The sequence below is a fragment of the Corvus brachyrhynchos genome, unplaced genomic scaffold, assembly GCF_000691975.1.
Source record: "Corvus brachyrhynchos isolate BGI_N302 unplaced genomic scaffold, ASM69197v1 scaffold62, whole genome shotgun sequence".
NCBI classification, from domain to species: Eukaryota; Metazoa; Chordata; class Aves; order Passeriformes; family Corvidae; genus Corvus; species Corvus brachyrhynchos.
In genome coordinates, this window is record NW_008236629.1 from 3,207,704 (window position 1) to 3,225,908 (window position 18,205).

At 47.6% G+C, this 18,205-nt stretch overlaps 2 protein-coding genes across 4 annotated transcripts in view; both read right to left on the minus strand.

Moving 5' to 3' along the window:
- Positions 1 to 7,851, minus strand: part of CD81 (CD81 molecule) — a 41,148-nt gene extending 33,297 nt beyond the window's left edge. The window contains exons 1-2 of the mRNA XM_017726570.1: positions 7,786 to 7,851; positions 6,167 to 6,196 (exon numbers count right to left, since the gene is read on the minus strand). Of these exons, the coding sequence (XP_017582059.1) occupies positions 6,167 to 6,196; positions 7,786 to 7,851 (96 nt within the window). The remainder of the gene's footprint in view (positions 1 to 6,166; positions 6,197 to 7,785) is intronic.
- TSPAN32 (tetraspanin 32) overlaps positions 6,170 to 18,205 on the minus strand; it is a 38,880-nt gene continuing 26,844 nt past the window's right edge. For 2 of the 3 annotated variants that reach the window (XM_017726620.1, XM_017726619.1), the window contains exons 6-9: positions 16,550 to 16,651; positions 14,968 to 15,060; positions 12,778 to 12,861; positions 7,323 to 10,609 (exon numbers count right to left, since the gene is read on the minus strand). In XM_017726620.1, coding sequence (XP_017582109.1) covers positions 10,514 to 10,609; positions 12,778 to 12,861; positions 14,968 to 15,060; positions 16,550 to 16,651 — 375 coding nt within the window. In that variant the 3' untranslated portion in view covers positions 7,323 to 10,513. Of the gene's footprint in view, positions 7,293 to 7,322; positions 10,610 to 12,777; positions 12,862 to 14,967; positions 15,061 to 16,549; positions 16,652 to 18,205 lie in introns of those variants that run through there. The other variant, XR_001859490.1, reaches the window with a different exon arrangement.

Consider the following 18,205-nt stretch of genomic DNA (forward strand, 5'->3'; position numbering starts at 1 on the left):
GCCCCCCGGTGACCGCCCCGGGACCCGCCCCAGGAGCGCGGGGGTGGCACACGCACCCCCCTCACCCTCCTGTGACTGGCGGTCGGCTCCTGTTTCCCCCCTTTTTTCTTCTTTTTTTTTCTTTTCTTTTTTTACTTTTTTCTTCCCCACTTATCCAATTTACATTTTGCCCCTAACTCCTCTTTTCCTTTTTGCTTTTCCCTCCCTTTTTCTATTTTCACCCTTTTTTGTCTTCTCTCCTCTCCTCTCCTCTCCTCTTCTCTTCTCTTCTCTTCTCTTCTCTTCTCTTCTCTTCTCTTCTCTTCTCTTCTCTTCTCTTCTCTTCTCTTCTCTTCTCTTCTCTTCTCTTCTCTTCTCTTCTCTTCTCTTCTCTTTCCCCTTCCCCTTCCCCTTCCCCTTTTTTCCTTTCCTCCCTTTTTCTTTTTTCCCTTCTTTATCTCCACTCATTTTTTTCTCATCTCTTCCCCTCGCTTTTCTTTTTTCCCCTTCTTTATGTGTTCTCTTACTTGTTTCTTTGTTTCCCCCTTTTTCTCGCCTTCCAGGGACAGCTCACAACAAAGTTTCCTACACACAAGTAGGAACCACGGGGGCAAGTGTTGGGGGGCTGTAGGAGCACTACCTCCCAAACCTGACCACCATCCCTTAAAACTCACTGCCCTCCTCTTAAACATCACCAGGCAGCCTGAGGTGCAGGGAGAAACCTCTGTGAATAGATGCAGGGTGCAGGAGGTTTTGTATTTCTGTACAGAAAAGTTTGAGGGTGCACTCATGAGGGGATCCCACCTCCCCCACCAAAAGAAAGAACAAAGGACTTTTGCATTAATACTCTCAGTTTGAAATTTAGAGAAGCGTTTCCTCATTTCCCCTTCTAATTTTATCTCTAAATTTGCTCTGATGAACAGTTTTTGTCTAAGGTTGTGGCTTCGGTACTGCAAGCAATTGCATCAAGTTCAGTAGAACCACTAAGGATGTTTTCCCTTGGTTACTGGGTAACAAGAGCATCAGGGGGGCTTCAGGGCTGCACACCAAAGAGATGTGGGTCACACATATCAACAGGCTTGGGAATTTTAGTTAACCCCCTCCCCTCCCAAAGCTATGCAGTAGAAGCACGATGAAATTTCCCAAGCTTTTGGCGGAGATCCACTTTGGCCCACTTGCTGATCCCCAGAAATATAAATTGTTCTCACCCCATGTCATGCTTCCAGGAAGCTCATTCACTTCTCCAGGGGCAGAGTAGTAAGTCACACAAGCAGAGCATAAGAGGATGCCTGGAAAAGGCATCAGCGAGCAGCTCCAGCCAAGGTCAGCACCTCACCGAGCTAAATATGAACCTGGCACCCACCCACAGCGTCGTACGTGGAAACCTGCCCTCTTCCAGCCTGGGCACTTTCCTCCAGTGAAGGATTTCAGGGAGCAGCTTCTGAGCCAAGTATTTTCACACTCTGATAGAGTCTTCCCAGCCATGCATCCCATAGTCAGGAATGAGCTGTTACCTATCACACATTTCCTACACACGTATGTTGGAAACAAGTCAGCTTCCTCCAAAATCATCCCATTGCCCTCAGGGATGAGTTGGTCCAGGGCTTGGTCATGTTCATCAAAACTTTCCTTGCCCCTCAGTAACAGCCCATGCACTACACGGCAGCAGGGATCAGGAATGAATAGAAGTTGGCCCCGTTCCCTAATTACTTATGCTGAGTATGTCCCCGATTGTGGGCTTGCCATGGATTCATAACCCCTTTGTCTCTAAGCCATATTCACTCATCCAGACTTACCAACAAAGCTGGAGGTTCACCAGGCTATTTGTGCATGTAACTGCTGTCCCGAATTATCAGCATCACCCATCTGGTTACGGCAATAGCTCTAATCCTGTGTGCCTCCTGCTCATTGCTCCAAACGATAACAGCAGGATCCTGAAGCTGCTCACTTGCCACATCAGAGCATCCCATGATAGCCTTCATTCTGCACCTCCACCCTTTACAGCTATAAATAGTAAAACAAAAACACACTGCCACCAAAAAAAAAAAAAAAAAGAAAAAGAGAAAAAAAGGAAAAAGGAAAAGGAAAAAAAGAAAAACGCAACATAAGTATAGGTCGAAGACAGGAGACTATATGAAACAAGAAGCCTCTTGTGCACTTAGGCAGCTGTTCCCAGAAAAACTCTTGGAGATGCTGCTTGGAGAGTCTGTGAGTGGGAGAGAAAGGAACCAGCAGCAGTAAGGCCTTCAGCAGCAGTAGCCCCACTGCCTATGAAGGAAAATGACTCTCAAATCAACTTTTGTGCACTGGAGAGCAGGCAACCCCAGCTGCAGTCACTGCCACAAGGTTGGCATTGAAACTGCTTCCAGGGAGTTTAGGATTGCTTTTTTGTTCCCCGCCCCCTCCCGCCCCCCCCCGCCCGGTTGTTTTGCTTTTCTTTTCTTCTGCCCTTTTTCCTCCTATGTTTAGGAGTGAAGGAAAAGGAAAACAAGAAATAAACCTTTTTGTATTCTCCAAAAATTGTATCAGCCAACAATTTGGTTTGGAGCCAACACAGTCCTGTTGCTGGGACCTTCCCTCAGGTTCTGTTGGAGCACGTGTTGCTCAGGGACAGCTGTGGCCCTGGCAGGGGCAACAGGGGCACAGTCCCACCATCTCCTGCATCAAGAAGCTCCCACTCACAGCCTAAAGCCTACTGGGTTTAAACTGGCCATGCCAACAAAGTTTTCTTCAAAAGTTGGAAGTGGAAAAGGATTTTGAGCTTTGTCCTTTTGTTGTTGTTGTTATTTTAAGCAGCTCAGCTGGGTACATTTGAAAACTTTGGCCTTTAGGTACAGGAAGAAAAAAACCCATCCCCATATCACAGTGACAAGATAATATATGCTGTTTCCCACGACTATGTGTGATTTCAGGGGTTGTACATTCACTTGTCGTGTTTCAGACACATTTCTCACACTGCATTACTTGCTGTACAGCCCATAAAGTACCACAACTGCCTTCCCAAGCTCTCAGTGGTGTTACCACCTCTTTATAAAGAAGTAAAGCTAATTTGCAAAAATTCAGTTCGTGTCTGGGTGTCACATGCCAGTATCGAGTGTGACTGCTATGAATAGGGCTGATGACTTCCCTCTTCAGGAGGAAAAGCTGGTTCGAGTGCTCAGGGCACGCAGTCGTTCCCAGAGCAGCCAGCTGCAGACAGGGCTGTGAGGAAGCAACCTACCTCCCCCCAGGCCTTTCATCACTCAAAGAAGAAAAATAAACTCTGAAAATGTTTTTTAAAAAGGCCTCCAAGCCCCAAATTAAAAAAATAAACCCATCCCCAAGCAGCCATTTGAATGTGCTTCTGCAACTGGGTTTGCAGGCAGAGTGAAGCAGCCGAGAGCGGAGGCGCTTGCAGTGGTCGTTTCTGTCTGTTGGGCTTGGGTTGTTGGGGCTTTTTGTGAACCTGCTTATATAAGTCAGTGTCATGCTTGTGGGTTTTGGCACCTCTGGGTATGACTCACCAGGGTCTGTTAGAGCAGATGCTGCCTCCCAGTCTAAGTTTAACAGGACATCCTTTACCAGAGGGACTCAGCAAACACAACCCCTGGGACTTTGAGCCTGCTTATCCCAGAGAGATGGCCACCTGCCTTCCAGCAGCTTCCCCTTAAAACCTCTTTTGTTTTATAAAAAGTAAGGGAGGGGGATGAGGGGAGAGGACAGACACACATCCTCCCCACCTCTTACACGGGCCTGAAGAGCAGGCCACCAGGGCATGACTTGTTTACCATCAAGGCAGGCTCTAAACACCTACTGACCAGGGTCTCCCTGAGAGATTTGGGAGAGCAGATTAGAATCCCTCATCCACTGGGGATCACAGGATGCTGATGCGGTACTCCGGCTGCATGCCCTGGGCTTGCATGGCAATCCCCCTGCCCTCCTCAGCCAGCACAAAACTGACAGATAAACCATGGGAATAACATGCACGTCATCTTGCTGGTGAGGTCGTAGTTAGTTTTTAACCACTACTTCTTATTTTTAATGCAAAATACAACAGAAATAGCCTGAAATTCCAATTTACCTCTGGTGTTAAAAAAAACAAGCAACAACAGCATCACCAAAGATCTTTAAACAGGACATTTTGGAGATGCATGATAAGAAACTCAGAAATTCTTTCTGTGGGAGGCTAATAGTCCCAGAACACACAGGGGTAACTTCCTGGGCAGCCAACACCCCACAATACTGTTTTTCAAGGAAGGGACTTGAGCAAGGGTAAACTGCAGTGTACCTACTGGCCTATGGCAATGGGAAGGTGGAGCTCCATCACCTCAGGAGAGACATGTCGACACCCCTGGGGAGCCAGCCAAAGCCTTCATTTTGAGTAGAAAAAAAACAATATGAGGAATTTCATCCCCATATCTAAGGGGATATTTTCAGAATACCTTTTCTGTGCCCCAGCAGGAGTGGCTGGTGCCTGCTCATCCAAAAATCCCCATGCCCACCTCTGCAAGTTAAGCTGTGACAGTCCTGGGGGTTGCACTTTCCTTGCAGCCTCAGGGGAGACGGATGCAGCAAGCAGAGACCTGTAGCTGAGCCTGAAGTTTCTGTTTCTAATAAACTCAACAAATGGTTCCCATCTGCCGGGGCTGTCTCCCTGCCATCTTTAAATATTTATATCAATGTATCTATGGTGATAGGTCACGTTATATAAGCAGGGGGGGAAGGACAGCATCAGCTCCTGCTGGAGCTACAGCCGAGGGAGTAAAAACCCGAGCGGATTTCCCATCCAAGCAGACACTCTCTCTTCTCAGCTCATTGGCCCAGAAAGTGAACATTCATTTTTCTCAGGGCATCAGAGAGGGCTGAGCCACAGCTGGGCTGAGCTGCACTTTGGGAGGTGCCATGTGGGAGAGCAAGAGTCCAGCCCATAGATGCAGAGAGCTGTTATTGTATAATCAATGTATAATTCATTAGTAGGTATCGTTTATTGCTAATGTAACAGGGCTAAAAAGAAACCGAGCATGTCCGTGAGCAAGCTGCTGCACGCAGGGGTTAAACAATAGCACTCAGTGATCCTGAGGGGAGACGGGGGATTTTGTCTTGGGATAATATAAACAACCCGGCTAGCTGACTGCCAGTGACTCCAGGGTGAGCAATGCAGGAATATGCATCTTCCTGGCAAAAAATGCTGGGAAGGATCTTTCTTTTTTGCTTGCTGGAACCTAAGAGAATAGCAACTAGAAGACAGCAGGGCTTTAGCTCTTGGTGGGCACTTCCAGGCTCATCTGAAATTATTTCTCCAAAGGTGTGCCACTTCCTTGCAAGCTGAACAACCACCACATATTTCCCTTCTAGATAAAGAGGTGGGCTTTTTCCCCTTGACCCTCCTGGCAGGGGAATTTGCCTCCAGGTATAAATCTGTTTGATGGACCCCCAAATGCCAGGTGAGGAAGGTAGCAGCAGCTTTGTGCTGGGTGTGAGAGGGATGGCATGGTGGGGAGTGGAGTGGCTTCGCCAGCAGGCCTGCAATCAGTCATGGGTTTGGCAGCTCCAGCCAAAATCTGCAAAGAATGCACAGCCTGTGTTTTTCCAAAACAGCCTCCAAGACTTCTCCAGAGCTCTCCCTCTTCACTCCCATGCTCTTCCCCACTGTCCCACACATTGTTACATCTCTCAGTGCACAGGTGTGGTTCTTGCTGCCAGTTGCTCATTCTCCCAGAAGAGGAACTACACAGTTAAGAAATAAATCACTTCTCACCTCAGTTGCGTTTTACTAACAGAGAGAGCTGCAATGACACTTCATGTGAAAGTTGCAGGATGTTTGTGATCTAACTGTGTATTCACAGCAGCTTCTGACCTTACCTGCTTTCAGCTGTGCTGGCAGAGATCTATGTGGGGCATCTTCCACCTCTGGCTGCATTTCTAGAAGAGAATTATAGCCAGCTGCTTTGCCAAATGCATTGCTTCTGCACCTGGTTAGAAAAACATGTGTCTATCAACTATTACTTCCAAATATATTTTGTGTGTCTGCAGCTCATAAACACAGCTTTACCTTGGCAGGAGATGGCTTCCTTACCACCCCAGCACTGCAAGGGTCCACCCAAATTTGCCAGCTTCTAAGGCTTTGGAAGGACTTGCTCAGCAGTGTCTTCTCTAGGAGCATGCTGCAGGCACGAATCCAAGCTGCATAGTGAAGGGGTTGCTGCACGAGGAAGTTGTATTTCAAGGACAGTGGGAACTCGCAAACACACGGTCAAAAGGGCAGGAAATAGCAAACCAGTTTGGAGTCAAGACAGCACAGCACAAAGCTGAAAGATTCTCACTCTCCTCGCCACCAAATCCCTGTAGAGAGTTACTGTATTATTTAACCTGTGCTTTCCACAAGTGCTCTGAGCATCATTCACTGCCATCAGAGCAGGCCTGGGAAAGCTCCTCTGGCTCATAAGCAAGCTATGGTCATGATGAGCCCCATGTAGGGTCTCTGTGGAATTGAATGTCCCTGTTGGTAGAACAGTACCTGAGCAGTGCATGGGCAGTGAAGGGTGGAGAGCAGCACAAAAAATGCTTGCTGCTGCCATGGGCTGATGCTCCCCAGCCCCACAGGTTTATAGGTAGCCCCAAAGGTTTATAGGTGGCCACACAGGCCAGAGCAACCTCACCTTATGTTGCTTCCACTTCCTGTGTCCTCAGATAGGGCTGGGGGTTTGTCTAAAGTAAAAGGAAAAAGGTAACTCATGAGCACAAACTAACGCATGCTCAGAGAGAGGCCAAACTGCAAGTGCCCAGGTAACCTTAGTGGAAATAAGTGATAATTGCTGCAGCTTAATTGACAATTAGCTGGAGCCAATTCACAACTAAATATTTAACTTTGCACCTTCAGTCTGTAAATTCTATTTTTTTTCCTCCTGTATATGCCTACATAAATAGGATTTCTTTCCTAGCAGAGTGTGAGTGTTGACATGCTTATAACAAACAGCTTCCTCTAGAGCAAGCCCCAGGGAGGCTCACTGCTCTGCAGGTGTTTTCTAGTCTGGCTGCCGGCTTGCATCCCCAATGATCAGCTCCATGCTCTTCTCCCAAAAAAATCTCTCTCTTGCTCTTCTCAACACTGTGTAAATCTTGGCACCATTTATCAACAAGTTCCTGGGGTTTTGCTCTGGTTGCACAAGAGCTGTAATTTGCCCCTAGCCAGCAGAAAATCAGGGACTAGTAAGTGCAAAAACATTCATTGTAGTACAGGGATTTTTTGTTGGCAGAGGTGTAAAAACACTGTGTAACACTCACCCACCCTCCAGGTTCCGTCCAGCCATCCCTCGGTGCTGCCACTTCTACAACTGTGAACAAAATGTTAACACTGCACATTTCTGTAACAGGTTTCTAAAGATCAAGGAGCTGAAGGTATCCACTTTTCTGCTGCTGAAAATCACAGTGGGATGCTATCACAGGGTGGCAGGAGCCCCTGCTGCTACACACAACACATACTCTGGGAGAAGAGTGTGTCCCTCTGGGCATGGTTCTGTCACCTCCTCATTGAAGGTGCTGCTCCCTGCAAGGGAACTCCAGCAACCAGTGAAATGGGAATAAAGCTCATGAGATGGCCAGTGACTAGACATACTCTTCTCCCAGAGCTTGTGTTGTGTGTAGCTCCTGCTGCCCTGCAATGAAATCCTGCCGTAATTTTCAGGAGCAGAAAAGCAGATACCTTCATCATGTGTATGCTACTCCTGTCCATAACTATGCCTTTACACTAAAAACTGACCTGGGAAGGTGGAGCACCTAAAGCTTGAGCAGTCCTGGTGGTGATGCTTTAACAGAGATGTTTTGTACACATTGATGAGGCTTGAGCAGGTAACCCACACGGGTAACATTGACTCCACCAATTTGTTTGTCCATGATGTTTTTTGATATGGCAGAATAGCAGCAGTTAACCAGCCAATGCAGAGAAGTGGGCAAAACCTGACTACCTAATTCTTTAAAAAGTGAAACCATAGAGAGTTCTTCATTACAAATACTCTGGTCTTTACAGTTTAACCATGTCCTTAAGTGTTTTTCCTGCTTCAGCTCACATTAGTCCCTAAGAAGTACCTGCCTGCTGTCCCATCAGCTGGCTGAGGGTGGGATGAGGCTGATGAGCTGCTTCCTTTCCTCCAAAGGACCAATGCCATCCTCTCCCTCCAGCACACTGATGGGACAGGCGAGCACCAGCTCCCTGGGGAACATCTCTTCCCAGCACTGAAAGAATTACTGAGTGCCCCCATGATGCAAACCCCCAAGCAATGCAGGCAGCTTCAGGCACGGCAGAAAAAAGAGGAGGAATGGTGGCCTTTTGCAAGAAATTAATCTTTATTGAAGCAATCATGAGTCACAGGAGCTGTCAGCTGGCCTGAGGAATAACAATAGCAGGGGCCTGACAGTAGCAGCTGGAGCTCACAAGGGAGATTGTCTCTTTCCAGAGAAGAATATATGTGATAATACATATACATGTATAAGTGAGTATTTCCCCACCACTAAAAAGTGCGTATGCTGGGAAGTGCATATCGCACCCGAATCCCTGCCAGACTGAGGTGTGTTGGTGATTGCCAGGAGGTAGCTTGAGTATTACACTGGGGCAGTTTGAACTTCATCCTGCTTCCAGTGAAGTCAACAGTGAAGCTCTGCTGGTTCCAGGGGAGTGGAATGAGAAGTGACAGCGCTCTCTGAGCCCTCCGCAACTCTTTCCAATGCAAGGTATTTGCAGCCCATGTTAAAACACCAGCCAGGTGCTGTAGGCTGTACTGCTGTTCTTGTTCTTCGTGTACTGCTGTGCACATGCAGCAGCCCCTGCCTGAGGGCCAGGACCTGTCCTGAACATCAACACGGAGTTTTCCATATTTACCTCAGTAAACAATTGCTACTTAAAGTTTTTCATGCCTAAAAGCCACTATGTATGAGAGGAGTGAAAGCTGTTGCTGGTTCAACAGACATTTCACACGGCTGTATAATTTACAGCAGGTGCTACATCCATTGCAATGATGGGTTTCAGCTCAGAAGTGGCTCTGCCTCCTTGCCATGAGGGCAAAGCACACCAGGGAGCTGTTGTTTCAACTAGACTGACAGCCTTTTACAAATTCTGTTTATTATTGATAAGGTGATGTAAAAAAGACGTGGAGTTGGACATTGCATTGTTTGACCTGGCTGGAGATCAGTCCTGTTCTCTTAAAGATTTAAACTTCTGTTTGTGTGTGTAATATCAAAGTCCTTTTACCACAGGAGCACAGTGGGTTAGTGAAGCCAGATAAACACAGAGCTGGGGCCAGAACTTACAGAATCACACAATCAGCTAGGTTGGAAAAGACTTTGGAGATCATCAGGGTCAACCTATGACCTAACACCACCCTATCAACTAAAACATGGCACTGTGTGCCATGTCCAGTCTTCTTTTAGACACCTCCAGGGATGGTGACTCCACCACCTACCTCCCTGGGAGCCCATTCCAATGCTCAACCACTCTTTCTGTAAAGAATTTTTCTCTAATGTCTAGCCTAAACTTCCCCTGGCACAGTTTAAGACTGTGTCATCTCATCTTGTTGATGGTTGCCTGGGAGAAGAGACTGACCCCCACCTAGCTACAGCCTCCTTTCAGGCAGTTGTAGAGAGTGATAAGGTCTCCTCTGAGCCTCCTTTATTCCAGGCTAAATAACCCCGGCTCCCTCAGCTGACCTTCGCAGGGCTTGGGTTCTAGACCCTTCACCAGCCTTGTTGCCCTTCTCTGGATCCATTCAAGCATCTCAACACACTTCCTAAATTGAGGGGCCCAGAACTGGACACAGCACTCAAGGGGCGGCCTAACAAGCCCCTGTGAAATCAGTGTGGTATCAAGATTTAGGAGGCTGACTAAATCCTAAGAATTAAAAAAAAATGTTGTATTGCATTAGCAAGGAGGAATAACAGAGAAATATGTCCTTCTGTTGGTCAGTTGTTTCAAAGCTCATTCACTATTTTCTGACTTTTTGTCCTCATCTCTACCAAAAGTTATATAAATCTGGCAATGTTTGAAAATGGGAAAACCAGCTGAATTGGATGCCTATGTACCCCAGCATGATCAGAAACATGCCCAAAGTTAATCATTGCAAGCGTTCAGGCTGGCAGAGCACGCTTCCCATCAGCAGCGACACACTTCCTGTCATTTATTTACTGATAGTGCAACATTGATCCTGGGCTGCGATCCAAAGCCATCTTCCTAGAAACATTGCACCTTTGGGGGTCACAGGGAACTGTTCAGATGACAGCACGAGAGAAGTTTGGTTTAACGCTGTGATTTTTGCTGGGCTTTTCTCCCCATTTTGTTGTAAGGGGCTCTTTGTGTTCTTCTTGTGGAGCCACAGCCCACATGTCTCCCGGCAAGGGAATCTGCATCTCTGAGCCCAGTAGTAGTGCAGGAAAGGGAAATATGTGACACACATCCCACCACCTGACCCCAGGCAATACCTTCCCAGGGGATTTTGTGGGTGACTCCAGACATCTTCCTGTGCCAAGAGCTGGCTCTGCCTGGTAGTGATGCCCAGGCATCAGGTTTCTACCTCTCTCGCAGGATGTATTTGCCTTTCCGGTACAGGTCGCTGCTGAAGTGGATGGAGAAGCAGAGGAATGAAGTTAGGATCATCCCATAAACCTAAAGGGAAATAAAGGGGACAGGCATACAATTAAGTTTGTAACTGATTATGATGCTCCATCTGTGCAAATAAGTGGTCATAAATATTGCCTGTTGTCACATTTTTCTGAAGAGAGCTGGTTTTCAGTGAAGTGGTGAACACCATTTCTGACATGGGAGTTAAAAAAAAAGCAACACACGGTTAAAACATCTGATTGGAATTAGCACGGCATAGCTCAAACCTGGCCCTAAAAATACCAAGAAATAAGACGAAACCAGGAAACTCAGATTTCAGTTCCTGCCACAGAACATTCCCCTATGCAAACAAACATCTCTCTCTCATAATAATAGCCTTTTGTAAAGGTACCATAGGGAGAAAAAACCACAACACCCATGTATTGTTTGAAGTAAAAACCCCAACAAAACAAACAAACAAACAGAGCCCTAAGCCAACCCCAAACAGTTATGAATGCAGAGGACAGTGTGCTTCCTGTCTATTGTGATACTCTGCCTAGTGTATCACACATCAGGATTAACACAGGCAACATATCCAAGGTAAGGCTGCTGTGGGAAGGATAATGAGGGCTGTAACAATGTGCTCTTTCCTAAAGCATGCCCGAATGTGCTAGTGCCTTTGCTTGCAGCTTGATCTGGGGATGCGTGTGCACTGTTGGCTGAGGGACAGCGACATCACAGCAGCTATAGCCCTCTTTACGTGCTTCCCTTGCATCCTGCCATCACAATAGTGAACCGTGCAGTGAGATTTCCTCTAGCACAGGCTTCAAAGACAGCTGCCTTATCTGGCTATAGCATCAAGCTGTGAAAAAAGTATATCTATTATAAAAATGCTCCCGCTTCTATCTGAATATAGCTGCAGTGAAATTCTCCCTGTGCTTGAGAAAAATTGGAAAGTGACACCAAGTATTCACACATGACTTTACATTTACAGCTCCATAGCAATGCCTGATGGTTTTCCTAAATTACTGCTAGCAGTATAAAATACAAATTTTTTGTTCCTCTGGGTTTTATTTAGATGGAGAATAATCTTCTAATCCATAATGGTGCCAAGGTGAACACAAGGCATAAAATGATCTCCAAACACACTGTTAGTCAAGAAGGGTCATCCCAGCTGGGGAGCAGCATGGAGATATCACAGCAGATCAAACCTGCCTTCATGGTGGAGAAAGGAGTCTCCTGGGACATGCTCTTTTCTGGTGTGCATCACCACATGTGCAGAGTCCCTGTGTACAGGTAATTACAGTGATACACCTCTGCCAAGCAGTGGGTGGGCAAACGAGAAGGCTGATTTTAATTAGTGGCCCTCTCCAGCTCCAAAGAGACCACGCCCATGCAGCCCCTGAGTCCCTCACCATTGAAAGACACGCTCCTCTTGCAGCATTTAATTTTTTCTTTTGTTGCCCCCCAAATAGGAATCAAATTAAGTTCAGAGCCTTTCTACACAAGCCATACTCTGAAGACGATTTCACCCCTCCTCTGCATGTTACTCCTTCAAAGACAGAACCTGGGGGCCCAGACAACACACTCTTCCCCTCTCTTTTGCAGCTTGCTCTTTATGAGCCTGTGATTGACGCACCCATTGCCTGAGATGAATCTTATCAGCTTCATTAGTGGTCATTAATAGGATGAGACCATCCCTTTCTGCACAGCTCTCCATCTCCACTGCTGGTGCTCAGTAGTTTTCAAGACCTTCCAGCTCTGGCTGCACAAGCGACTTCCCAGGTTGATCTAGGAGGCAGCAAGTTTCCTAAAATATGGAGGCTTTACTGCATCTCCTTTTCTACCATTGCTGCTGGCTTCCTACATAATCCACAAGCCCCCAGCGAGGTGACATGACCTCTCACTAACAGATGAAGTCATGTAGGCAAGCCTGAGTGGATGAAATGCAAGTGCTGGTGCATCCTGCTCCCTGCTCCCAGTTGCCATGCCTTGCTTGGGCACAAAAACCATGCATCGAGGCTATTCCTGCAGGAAAACCCCTCCACCTATCAGCCTGGCCAGGTTGCTGACCCTTTCCTGATTTCCATGTTGGAATCCACCACTGCTTGTTTCTCTGCTGCCAGCCTCCAAAATCACCCCAAATCCTAGCTTCTGGGGGCTAATTTAGGATACTTTTCCCTCACTGGATCCTGCCTTTCAGAGCCAAAATGTGAAAAGACAGACACTGTTACCGTGAAGCCAATGGCGATGCCCAGGAGCGAGAAGACAAAGTCCATGTGCTTCTTCAGAAAGTCCTGCATCTCTCGCAGGCAGTCCTGGGAGGAGAGAAACAAACACTTCTTGCAGCACAGCAGCAGCTTGGTGGGGGGCTTTATCCCCACAACAGCACTTCCGCAGCCTCAGAGAGGAAAGGAGGCAAGAAAGGGGTGCAGCATTGTGCAGCTGGGCAGTTCTCCCTTTTTCTGCTGCTGCTGCTGCAGCTTGGGAAGAGAAACACCTGTGGTGGCTTTTCTGTTACTACAACACGCCAATGATTTTATTGGTGCGATGCCTTTTGGACTGTGGGGGATGTGTGCTTAAGAGTGGTCATGCAAAAGCTTTTTTCTTTCCACCCACTGAAAAACGGGAAGAAGGAAATGAAAAGATAGAAAAGCAGAGCACACCGTGATGCCAAATGCATTCCCCAAGGTTACTAATGAACAGCTCGATTTTGCGAGGTGCTGCAAGTATTAATATACATTAGCCTTAAGCATGCCAATGGCCCCACAGAAATCCCAGCGCTGTTAGCCAAGAGAGCCATTTCAGAAACGCAAGAGCATGCCCTTGATGAAGGGATTTGCAGAGCGAGGAAAGAGCGCTCAAAGCCAGGAGTGAACGCAGCGCAGCCACCAAAGCCTGCAGTTTCCTGTTTTACACAAAGCACATCCTCCCACCCACTTCCCCAGTGAGGGAAACGCAGACCACTAAGTGGGAGCGATGGAGTCGCCATACGGTGCCCAGCTTTGTTCCGCTCTCCCTTCCTGCTTTTTGAGCCGAGTTCGGCCCTGTCCTGGGATGAGACATTCCTGGAGGCTGTGCTTTGAAATGCTGCCCTGCGGGCTGACGTGTGCCTGTGCATCACGGGTGCTGTTAGCACTTGACATCTTCACCTGACAACGATGGGACCCTGGGAGTGTTTGTAGCACTGTAGCAGTGTGGTTTTGTTTTTCCTAGAAACACCCTATATTGATGCTGGTGGCTTTAGCTACTCTGGTGGAAGAAAAATAATCGTGCATAGATTTGCTCGGAGAGTATGAAGTTGTAGCTTCAGTGCACAACAGTCTAATACTGGTGGCTTCTCCAGCAGCCTCACTGAGGTACTTGAAAGAGGAGGAATGAAGCATGCTTGAGGAAGCTACTGCTGGGCATCATCACCCTGCTTCGTGAGTTTCTCATTTTAATACCTATTTAATGCCCCGTGAAAAAAGGAATTACATCAAATTCCACGTTTGCTGTTAGTGGAACACATTTTAAGTGTCAGAAACGTGTCACATGGAAAAGTCAAACAATTTTTTTGTGCTCTGATACATGCCTGTGATATCTCACACTCTGCATGCACAGGAGATGAACAGGAAGCTGGAGGGAAATGACAGGCTGCAGAAGCATTTTGAAAGCTTTCTAAAGCACTGAAGGAAACTGCATCTGTAGGTCTGAGAGCTGCTGATCCACCAGGGCTCCTCCTCCTAATTCACAGAATCATAGAATGGTTTGCATTGGAAGGGACCTTAAAGATCTCATCTAGTTCCAACCCCCCAGCCATGGGCACGGACATCTTTCCTTAGACAAGGTTGCTCAAGAGCTCCATCCTGGGCGGCCTTAAACACTGCCAGGGATGGGAAATCCACAAATTCTCTGGGCAACCTGTTCCAGTGCCTCACCACCCTCACAATAAAGAAATTTTTCCTAATATTTAATATAAAACTACTGACAGGTTCAAGACATTCCCCCTTGTCCTGTCACTATGCCCTCCTGCAAAAAGTCCCTCTCCATCTTTCTTGCACCTTTCTCCCTTCAGGTACTGGAAGGACACAATTAGGTCACCCCCATGCTGTCTCTTTTTCAGGCTGAACAAAAACAATCCTCTCAGCCTTTCCTCACAGGAGAGATGCTCCATCCCTCTGCTTATATTGGTGGCCTCCTCTGGACTTGCTCCACCAGCTTGATGTCCTTCCTGTGCTGGACCCCAGAGCTGTGCACTAGTCCTGTACTGTGTTCAGTGTTATTGAAACAACAATACCCCAACAAAACAAACCCCAACCCGTTTCAACCCCAAACCACGAAAAAGCCACAATTCTCATTAACACTTTAGCACCAGTGAGGTTTTGACAGCTAGAAAGCAGAGGCACAACCCCACTATGGCGTGGGAGAAACCTTTCCCTTACCTTTCCTTCATCGTGCACCTGGCCGGGTGGGCACGTTTTGTGCTCAACATTGGTTGTGTCCTCAAAAGTAGAGTGCTTCCCACAGCATAGGAACTGGAAGAGAGGGAGAAGTTTGCCAGCTGCTTGCCAGGGTTCTCCCCTTGCTACCAGCTGCTGCAGTAGGAGGTGCTGGCAATGGGCCCCTGGTGCCCCAGGCAGAGCCACCCAACCAGGGTAGCAAGGAGCAAAGCATGCAGGAGTCCACAACTGCAGCAATGCAGGCTAAAATCAGGGGAGGTGGATGGATCTGGCCTCCAACTTGCTCAGGCTCCCCCAGGGCTGCGGCCTGGGACTGGGGCCAAGCCCTCCCTTTGTGGTCATACTAATGCTCAGTGTGGCTGCTCTGGAAAACCCAGGAATGCAGAGACTCATGTTTCCAGTGATTGTTATGGGCTGGGGGGATCCCCAGCAACACCCACCATGGAGCTGGTTTCCTGTAGCTGTGGTGCACTGGACAGTTTGGAGCTCTGGCAGAAGGGAAAAAAAATAGGAGAAGAAGGACTGCTTCTCCACTAATTCAAGTGGCTAAAACAAGCAACTGGTGAAGCCAGGCATTGTGCCTGGTTCTCCTTGTCAAATGGGACCCTGGGAGTGCTGCTCCACAACCCTAAGAGCAAGCACTTCCATGCTTGGCCATGGCTCTGAGGGCTACCACCACCACCACTGCAGAGGAACATTTGCCCTCTTCCGTGTTTTGAGAAGCACGGATAGAAACAACTTTGAAAAGTAGTTGTTGTGATGATTTAAGAAAACACAGAAGGATACAGGGAGTTGCGTGGGAGGTGTCTGGAAACAGCTGAGCAGAGCTGACCTTCCCATCCAGCCTTGCTGTGTGCCATGAACTCACTCCCCAAACAAGCCCTGCTGCGTGAGGGAATGGCATCTCCTTTACTCAGCAGGGACTCAGGAGTTTCTCACTATGGGAGACATCCTCACTCATCTCCTGTGGCTTCAGGGGCAAGTGTCCTCCCTGTGCTCTGAGTAACCACCCTTGCCCACCTGCTGAGCTACAGAGAAGTCCTCTATGCCAAAGGCATCCTGGGTGGTGGTTTTTGGGAGCCTGAAAGCAGTCTCCAGCTCTGTAAGAGGCCACATAGCCTCCAGTACTCCTCAGACACAGGCTTGAGGGTAAATAGGAATAACCATATGCAAATATTACTGCTGGAGTATGTGGAAATCCTGCCCTCTCTACTTGACTGCTTGTATACAGTCTCGCACCACAGATAGGGAGAAGGGCACAGGGGCTCCTGAGACAGAAGATACTATGGCAGCTGCAGTGCGGCAGCTTTGTAGATGTTGCACCACAGTGATGCTCAGAGAGGTGACCCTTTCTTCCTGTTAATAATCTGGTTGGTCAGACCTGGGAAAGAAAGAATGGGAAGGGAGGAGCAGACTCCACAGCAGGCTGGAAGACTCGGTTCTTGAGGAAAAATGGCATTGCAGCATTCACAAGGCAGAGCACAGGTGTCAGCCCCAGCCTGCCAAAACCCTTGGGAAGATACCCCAGGGCAAGGTTTTCTGCTGCAGGTGAAAGACAACTTACTGCTTCATGGATGGCAGTCAGCTCGTGCCTCCTGAAACTGGAGGTGTTCCTCCTCACCTCCTCGTACACGAAATCGTACACATCCATCATGCTGTCTTCCACCTGCAATGAAAGCAGAGGTCTGTACATACAAAACATTGATTGCAGTAGTCTTTGGAGGGAATTGTGCTCTGCCTGATTTCCACAGAAGTTCTCCCAGGTATAGCAATACAAGCAGTGCATCTACTAAATGACTCCCAGGCAGCAGCAGGAACTGGTATGTGACCCACCATACACTAAGGAGCCGGGGTCTCACCAGCTGATGGCTGGAGCTTTTGTCCATTTTGGATTTAGTGTCAGAGAAGAACTTGGGTGCCTGCGACCAGTGTGCCTCTGAGTCCCTCTGCCAGGCAGGGCTGATGCCATCTCCCCATCCTGAAGGTGGTACTGTGAGGACAGGCCCATGTGACCATGAGATGCTAAAATACAAAGGTGAGAGGACCTCACAGGGTTAGTATTATCTGAGTTGCAGAGCCATTTCTCTGAACAGTCAAAAAAATAACAGGAGTGATTCAGTGGTGAGTCAGACCCTAAATATTTACCAAATGTGTGAGAACTTGAAGCTTGACAGATCCCAGCCAACTCCTGCTCGGGTGTCAGAGGAAAAAAAAATATGACAGTTGCCTTCAGTGCCTGGAGTCAAAACCTTATTTCTTCCTTTCATATTCCCTTGCTTCCTTAGCAGCACCACTCTGAGTGGGCCTGCAGGCAGTGCTTGTCTTTCGAGAGGGAAAATCAATGGGAGAGACAGGCAGAGCGGGTGGCCACACAGGGAAGTCTCTGGGAACAGAGCCATCTCTCAGCAAGCCTTTGCAGCTCAGTCTAAGGGTACACACTTAGAAATTACTCTAAGGAATAAAACCCCAGCACTCCCTGCATAGGGGTGAAACCAGGATCATTCATGGTGGTTACATCTATTACTGCAATATTGCTTTGTCCTGCCCAGCTCTCCAAACTGCAAGCAACAAACAGAGGGTGATAATCAGGGAGAGAGGGGTTGAGAAGATTACTTGTGTCCAGATTGGCTCTGTGCCTCCAGGAATAGAGTTTGAAGGCACACATCAGAAGATTTTCCATGGCTACCAACATGGCATAAAAGTAAGAGTACTCAGTCACAGACAGGGCTCAGATATTAGAGGCTAAATACTCCAAATACGAAAAAAATACTCCATAGCAAAATGTGTGACACTGAGCTGTCCCACACAGGTGAGGAAGGAGGATGCTCCTTTTGTCCCCCTGGTGTATCAGAGTGCATAAAGTGGGGTGGGTGCAGCAGTAAGACCAGATTTCTAGATGACTTCTGCACCAACCTTCCCCACAGCAAACCTTAAAACCCAATAAAAAGGAAAACATCCAAGCTTTTCTAACTTCTTGTGGGCCATGAAATAGCTTTCCAGAAGCAGCAATTAAATAAATGGATCCAATAAAAAGAACGTCCATTTCCACTGAAGAATTGGATTAAGAATAATGAAAAAAGAATAATCTTTTGAGCTCCTCTTGTGGAGAAAGGAACAACAGAGCAGTGGGCTTCTTAATGTAAGAGATTATTACCTTTTAAATATCCTGATCCCAGTTTAACATGCAGGAATAAAAACTATTTTGTGCTGTGACAACACA